The following is an 8441-nucleotide window of genomic DNA, read 5'->3' as shown; positions in this document are numbered from 1 at the left end:
CACTCTGAATACTTTATAGGTCAAATGTAATAAGAGCATTTGCTTCTACTGCCCATTTTCAGCAATACATTGTTCTCTCTGGAGAAGGTGGTTTGGGAAGTCAAAACACTGCAGTGGAAAACAGTGGCCCTGACGGTAGAAGCAAAAAAAGACAAACCTTTGAAACAGGACTTACTGGAATTAACCGTTAAAGCCGAGGTAGCCCATTAGGATTGGCCTTATCTGAGGGCTCTGTGAAGCAGTGCAATCAAAGGTGAACCTTCTCACAGCATCACGTACACCCCGACTTCCCCTTTACAAATGATGACTCCAGGCCTTGCACGACTTCCTTCCTTTTCCCCCAAGAAGCGGCGATGCTTCCCCTTTGCTGTATGGATGCTGGCCTCCAGCCTCCAGCTGCTGGTCTCCAGAACACTTAGGATTCATACAGTAGTTTAACAGGCAGCATGGTCCCACTGCTTCACATTAATGCCAAATGCCAAACTTGGAACAGAGCTACTTGATATTCCCCATCCCTCCCCCGGAACTGTATAGACAAAACATGTCATTCAGTTTTCAGCTTACTCCTAGTGCTGTATCGATTTATAATCTGCTTGAGATTTTACATAGGTGCAAACATTTCCAGAGGATGAGCCAAGGACTACAGAGTGCAAACAAAATTTTCTATGACTCAGGCAGAGTAGCATCTGACTTGATAAGAGAGTGACAGGGATTACACAAGTTGGATTCTAAATAACCAGACCCGTTCAGATGCTCCTTTTTGTTCACAGTGTTCGATCACTTTTTTTCTCGGCAGCAGTTTGAATGGCAGGAACTATAATAACAGTGATAACGTGGGAATGAGTTGAGCATGGCTTTGAGGGGGCACTGGTAGAAAGCTCATCTGACGGAATTAAATAAATATATTTTCGGGGGGGAAAAGACTGTCAGAATTACAATGGTATGATATATCCTTTTAAAAAAGAGGGCTTTAAAGAATTCACCATTTTCATCTAAAATCTGGGACCTAACCTAGTTTGGGGATAAGAACCTGTGTCTTCAAAGTGGCTGTGGGACCTTTTGCCTTTTCCTGGCCTCATTACAGTTATCCAAACAAATAAACACTTAAGAAGGGCGTCTTACAGTATTTTCTCTCTTTCACTCAGCTTCTTGGAGCTGCAGCTTCAGTAACTATAGTATACTCTACACACTTCAAAATTACATAGGAAAATACCCAGAATAACTAAATAAATAAAAGGCTAAAGAAAACTGGAACAGTACTGTGTCTCCATCTGAGACTAAATCATCCACTTCCAGCAACACAGAGAAGGGCTAGGACAATTTTGTTCCAAAGATTTATATACAGGTTTGAATCTAGAAATTAAGGTAAAAGCATAAATATTGAGAATTTCAACTAGATTCAGAATGGTTTCAGAAAGATATGATACAACAATTTAGAATAAAACAAAGGCAGAAGAGCATCATATTTTGGTTTGCTTGAAATATATATAAGGTGCAACAACTTTTTCTCTTGAGGATGCTTGTGGGACAAATGTTAGTGTAGATGGTGTTTGCTGGCAGATTAAGGTACACACCATAGCAATATGATTTTCTAAAATAAAAAAGAATGAGAGAAGTGAAATGAAAATGATAAATGGGGGAGGGTACTACATGTTGGTCTGCAATATTTGTGCTCACAAATGTTGTTACCTGAAAATACCAACACCCCTCTCCAGTGGATTCAGGGCATGAGAAAAGCACTATTTTTGAAATCAAGACATTACTCAGAGAAATGACAAGGTGAGTGTCTAAAAGACTATAGAGCTTTGCAGGATTTCTGCTACTCTCAGTGCCTAACCGCTTAAAAATTAAGCATGTCTACAAAAAGGTGGGTTTTTTTTTTTCTAAAGTACCTGAAAACAGTCGTATCCAGTAGGTCGCCCTCCACCCCGACCCCTGCCTAAGGGAAAAGCCACTGAGGTTTAGGAAAAGCAGATCAAGTAAGATATATTAATCACATAGAAAAAAGTCATCTTTTGTTTTGCTTCTTTTTAAGAAAGGTCCCATGAATATACAGCACTCTGTTAAGGAACTCTAGTGAAATGTAATCAGAGGACTGGAGGAGAGGGCACTGGCAAAAATAGACCTATTCTAACATGTTCTAGAGAATAACAAGTTAGTGCCATTGTCAAGGTGCATGTTCTGCACCAAACAACTTTTGTTGTTGATTTTATTTTTTTTTTTGGATTTTAGCTAATTATAATTTTTAAATCACTGCTAGCAAGTGGTCCAGAAACTCCAACAGCCACCAACACTGGGACCCAGCAATTTTCAAACATTCACTTTGTGTTTCGAAATTTAGAAAATATTAATACAACAGCATCGTAGTAAAAATATCATGCTAAAATCTGGGGTTGCTCACCTGATTTATTTCTGTGTGAATGGGGCTAAGCTTCTGCCTCTGATTAACCTTGCTTACTAATTCCTTCTTCCTCCATGCCCACAAGGAATATGCATTTTTGAGGACACCGTTCCAATGCCCTGATGCCCTCTTTACCTGCTTTGAAAAAAACAAAAGCCCAAATCTCTCTGTTCTTTTTCAATTCTATTAGTATGTTGTACATATTTTCCAGCACCGAAACTGAAGTAACATCTACAACCGTGAAAAGCTAAACCTAGTCAGTACTAATAGAGTCATTTTTTGGTATGGCTATTAGGTCAAATTACGATGAGAAAAAAAATCATCATTACAATTCAGTCAAGTATAAATAAGATAGCTAGATAAAACCTTGTAAACTGTCACCATTTAGAGATCTAATTCAAAAGTTTCAAACTTGAACTAACACTATCAAAATTCCGCCAGTTTGAAAACCAGTAAAAATTATTGCTGGAATCCAATACTTAAAAGTTGGTAGTTTGTGCTGTGATGCAAGAGTGGGGAAATACTTTGTGCTATGGAACAAATACCCTGTAAAATCTGTAGCCGAAGACTAATTTTGATTTATCACTTTGCATCTGTTGCTAAGAAACAAGATACTGTGAACGTCAGGTGATGGAGTCAATATGTTGAATGTTCTAAGCCACTTAATCCAGTTGCACTGGCATATGTATGGTTGGTTTTATGTTCAAAAGCAACAAAACATGAAAAGGAAACAGGAAACTTGCAGGTGGATCTATAACTGCGAGTCCCACTCTGGTCAGGCACACCTCCCTCATCAATACCTCCGTAACCACAAAAACTCAAAATGGCTCTAAAAACCTGCAGTGCCAATTAGGCTGTGCATAGCAATTGCTACCCGTCCAGTCTGTCTGGGATGGATGTAAAAGGGCTGTAGCTCAAAGACCACACAAAGTGAGTGTGTCTTCAATGTGTTCTGAATAGTGAAGTAATCCTAAGGTCACTTCTGAATACTATTTTTCTTTTTTTGTCTGTATGAACGATCCATTGGTCACTCAGACCCTTGTGTAAAAATAAAAGAATCCTCAAGGCATGAAAACATCAGTAATCTGTAATCTGCTGGACTCTTCCCCTGTCTGGGAAAATATTCGCCACAATTGGACCCAAGCAAATTCTTCTTGGTCACTCAAGGCTAAGAAAAAAATTCTGCTTGTAAGAACTGTAATTTTTCTTCTTCTCTCTCTTTCTCTTTGTGCCAGCAAACTACCACTCTGGTGGCAAATATAAAAGTGCAGAATATATGGACCACAAGGCCGAGCATACACCGCTAACAGCGGTACATCTGCCTGCCCGTGCTGTTTGGGAGTCTCTGGAAGAGGCTTTTTAATATTATTCTACAATGTAAATGTAGGTATAGCCTATTATATAAACCATCTTAGAACATAAACCTCCATGTACAAAAAAGACTAAGAATATCTAATAATAACTAGTGCAGTGTGTCAGTTTTTGTTTTTTTGCTTTTGGTTTTTGTTTTGAAAGAATAACTAGGTAATATATGAAACTAGTTTCACACTCTCTGGTTGGTAAAAGAGATGCTGGATGAGCTACAGTAAAGGCAGCCTTTTACCAAGTTACCACCTATTACCATCAAAAGCCTTCCATAGAAAGCAAAGCTCTAGGATCATCCCATTTCTGCTCATTATCAGACAGACAACATCACCCTCAAAGACTCTGGGTTCTGAAAGAACAAACTGGCCCAGGGTGCCAACTTCTGCTTCAAGTGAATCTGGGCCGTGTAGGGCAACAAGCACTTGTTTGCTGTCTCTATCTGCCACCACATGGACTCACTAGCATCTCTCAATAAAGACAAGGCTAGGGTAGTAGGTAAAGCACAATGTTTTACAATTAAAGGGCGCTTCACTGGTCAGCGCAAGAAATAAGTACAGGAGTCGGGGGCATTTCTTTTGGCTGTCCATCATGGGGGAGCGGAGTTGATCTCTGACTTCTATGCATGTTCCATGGCAGCCACTTCGGCCGGCACAGCGAGGCTGAAGAACGCAGACACGGCGGGCATCTCCGGGGTGCTGCTCCGCGTCTCCGTGGCCCCTCGGTTGTGTGAGCATGCGTCATTGCAGCCTGTCTCGGTCACCTTAACAAGACTCCTCTGCAGGTGTTCCTTTGGTTTGTCATCCAAAGTACCTCCTGCTGGTGATACCCGGCCATCTGCTGTCCTGACAAGGTGTGTGATCTTGGTTTTCCTTGCTTTTCTCTTTTGACTGCCCACCAAGGGTTCTTGCGCCCTTGTTGGCTCTGGAGTGTTGGGAATGGATGGGGCATTTGTAACCTTATAAGCAGGCTCTGTGGTGTTTCTGTCTTCTGAAAATATGGCTTCTGTAGGGTGAATGGCAGCCAAGAAGAGTTGCTTGTTTGACCATTTATCCCCACTTCCTTTTTCCGGAACATTAGGCTTCTCCTTTTTGTGCTTGTATTTGCTGACAATTTTGTGGAATAAGTTCTTTTTCTGAGACTGGAAAGGACCTTTGCTGGTTTGGGTCGGTTCTGAGGACATATGTCCGCTCTTCTTCTTTTTTCTTGGGACAGGTACACATTTCTGGTCAAATGTAACAGGACTATACTGAGGGAGGCTGTTGAATTTCTTTTCAAATTCTTCATCCAGCTTTGCTGAGCCAAGGAGAGAGTCTTCCTTTGGCTTTGTCTTCTTGAACTTCTTGCTTCCACTGGTCCCACTCTGGTGAAATGTCCAGCTTTCTTCATGCCAACACTCTTCATGATCAGAGGACTTTCCTTTTCCTGACCTTCGTTTCCCTCTGCCAACATTAGCTCGCAGAGAGGTGAGCATACCCTCAGACACCAGGGTTTTATAAAGAGCACCTTTGCAAGACCTCTCAGATTTCCGGGAGCCACAAGTCTCTATTTTTCTGTGACACTCACTGTCCTCAGGCTTGGCCTGTCCCGATAGACTGGGTGGTAATGCATCCTCCGTAGGGGTCAAAGGTTCTGCTTTTATACCCTCTGGGACCTCACCAGAAATGTTCTTGCTGGCAGAAATACTGATAAAATCTTGAGGTCTTGACTCTTGGGTGGTGTCTGAGGATCTCTCCTTTGACATTTTCTTCTCTCTTGATTTCACTTTCTTCTTTGGTGGCTTGGCATCCAAAATGCTTCCCTTGCCACTCGAGGATGTATGCACCTGCTTGCGAGGGGTATCTCCAAGCTTCTCGATGCCCCAGTCTCCCTTTGCAACAGCTTCAATGGTGTACATGACACTCTCGATATCAGATTCCGAGGACTGCCTCTTTTTGCAAGTCTTCTTGGGTGTGGATTTATCATTTCCCTGTCGATCCATTTTGGTTTTCTTCTTTTCCTTTTTTAGCTTTTCTGGTTTGCTTAACGCTGTGGGAATCTCGATGATCCTAATGCCATGAGGATGGCACATGTGATCCTTCCTACTGGGAACATCGCTTATTATTATCTTGCTACTGCCAGAGTAAGAAAAATCAGGGAAGTGACTACATTTTTGATCTTCCTCTAATTCTTCCTTTTTAATTGCTTTAGGAGCTTCCATTTTTATACCCATTATATCATCCATTCGCAGCTCCTCAAAATTTCTTAATTCCTTAGAATCTCTTACATTTTCCTTAGCTGATTTTTCAAATTCTGCTTCTTTCTGGAACCTGGCTTCATCTATTTTCTCCATTTTCATTTCTCTTTCTTCCTTGCCCTTCTCCAGTTCTTGAATTCTTCCGCCATCTGATTCTTTGGCTTTTATTAGCTTTGATTCTTCCATTTTCACCCCCTCTGATGCCAGGCACATCTCTGCCAGTTGAAAGAGTGCAGACTCTCCACAGCGTTTTACAGGTTCAGCACCGCCCAACTGTGAAGTCTTCAAACAGATCTCTGCAAACTGAAACAAGGCTGATGCTTGACATTGTTTTGACGGAACATCAGGGTGGGAGGTACCTGAAGATATCTCGGCAAACTGAAATAATGGTGACTCCTGACGCAATTCAGAGGATTCTGAAACATCAGGCCTGCAAGTGCCAGAGGATATCTCTGGTGTACCAAGAACATGTTCTCCAGCTAAAAGCAGCATGCTCAGGCCTCCCATTTGAGTAGGATCAGCCATCCCAAAGTTAAGCTGAGGCATTTCTTCAGGCTTTGTTTTCTTGGGGCTTGGCAAGGCTCTTGAAGAGTCAGATGGGAAGGCCCATAGTTTCTCCCGTGGATTGACAGTGGATGTTGGGGATTTCACAGGCTTGTTTGTGGTAGCACACCATTTGTAGCCAGGATTTGCTTTCATAAATGCATGTTTATACTCCTTGGCCATGTCTGTGTATTTCTGCTTTTCCTTTGGATCGAGAACAGCCCACCAATCAGCTAGTATCTTGGTAGCACCTCGGTTATCAAGCCTGTTCCTGTGTTCCTGACGTACAAGAGAGCGATGACGTTTGCAAAATAAGAGAAATGCATTCATTGGTCTCCGGGCTCGCTGTTCTGGTGATTCATCATCTTCAGTTTCACCATCTTGCTCTAGACCAGCGGCCCCAACAAGTTGAACCTTATCAATATCCTCCTCTTCGTCTTCCTCTTCTTCCTCTTCTGAAAAGTCAAGAAGTTTCTTTGCTAGCAATGGATGCCACTGAAGGCACTTTCGTTTTGGTCGTTTTCCAGCTCCTTCTCCTTCTGCGGAATAATCTTTATTTCTATGACTGCCTTTCATTACTCTGACCGGTCAAGTCAAGACTTTCCATCGTGAGTTCAATGGAACATCAGAACTTCCAGCTTCTGTGATGCAGCAGAATTCCAGGAAGGCAAACGGAAAGTACACAGGGAGGAAGATGAACTGCGGCAAAGCCTGTGTCCTATGATACTGACCGCGCGGGTTCGCCGGGCGCGAGGGCGTGTGTGTGGCTCGCCCTCAGCGGCCAGTCAGGGCTTCTCTATGGGAAAGTGGAGAGAGAGGAGCTCGCGGAGCCGCTCGGCCTCCCTTCACTGTACACTCCAAGATTCTGCTGTTTAAAGAGTGACTCTCATAACCACTAAGGACCTACTCTATAGCACAGGGAACTATACTCAATATTTTGTAATAACCTATAATGGAAAAGAATCTGAAGAAGAATATATATATATGAATCACTGTGCTGTACACCTAAAACTAACACAACATTGTAAATCAACTATACTTCAACTTAAAATGATGAATTAATTAATCTAATTAAATACAATTTCTTCCCTAAAAAAATAAGAATGACTCTCAACTCTTCTAAACATATAAAATATTTTCTTAAACCTTAATCCACCCACTCCTGACACGTTAGGACCTGAGGCAAGACTGCGCTGTGCTGGAGGCTGAGGCCCTGCCCTCCAGCTCTGGGTCTGCCCCGTGTCCTGTAGGGCCTTGCTTACGGGACGGAACGTGGACGCCCAGCCACGTAGCCAAGCTCCCACCTCCCCTGCTGCACACAGATGAGCTTGGCCCCCTGGGGCCTGCAAGCGTCACATCTGTGGCTGGGCTCGTCTTCTAGACCATGGTCGTCACCTGGAAGCTTCTTAGAAATGCAGAATCTCAGGTCCCACCCAGACCTACTGAACAGTAGTCTACTTTTTCATAAAATCTCTAGGTGACTTATGTGCAAGTTAGAGCTTGAGAGCCTTTGCTCTCACGTGGGAGGCTGAGGTCAGAGGCACCCATCTCTTAAGTTTAAGAGACTCCCTGTTAAAATGCTTTGTTCGTCTTCTGACCTCTGAAGGACTTGAGAAGATTCTGGCCAATGATCAGTTCTGTTCAATTCCTTGTTGGACTTAAGGTACATTCCAAACCATAGCTGCTTTTTCCTCTTATACATTTCATTTTGTTTCGGTCAGGTAATTTTCCTTAAGCTGTATTCTTAGTTAGAATGCACCCCACCCACCCTACTCTGTCAATATCACCTGCATCAGGGTGGCCACCTCTTCCGTGAAGCCCACCGCAATACCCCCAAGGAAGAGCTTCCGTTCTGACCCCATCCTCCTTAGTTGAAAACTCTGGTAGCGCATTCACTGG

General features: G+C 42.8%; 1 protein-coding gene across 1 annotated transcript; it reads right to left on the bottom strand.

Annotated features, from left to right (window-relative positions):
- Positions 1-4382: 4382 nt before the first annotated feature.
- LOC132486831 (HMG box transcription factor BBX-like) lies at positions 4383-7118 on the bottom strand. The gene is made up of 2 exons (XM_060094393.1): positions 4916-7118; positions 4383-4825 (listed from the first exon to the last, which is right to left on the bottom strand). Exons 1-2 carry the CDS (start codon positions 7116-7118, stop codon positions 4383-4385), a joined length of 2646 nt encoding a protein of 881 aa, XP_059950376.1.
- Between the last annotated feature and the right edge of the window lie 1323 nt (positions 7119-8441).

The sequence above is a fragment of the Mesoplodon densirostris genome, chromosome 1 (assembly GCF_025265405.1).
Source record: "Mesoplodon densirostris isolate mMesDen1 chromosome 1, mMesDen1 primary haplotype, whole genome shotgun sequence".
Lineage (NCBI taxonomy): Eukaryota > Metazoa > Chordata > Mammalia > Artiodactyla > Ziphiidae > Mesoplodon > Mesoplodon densirostris.
Note: the sequence above shows the minus strand (reverse complement) of the source record. Positions and strands in the feature narration are given on the sequence as shown.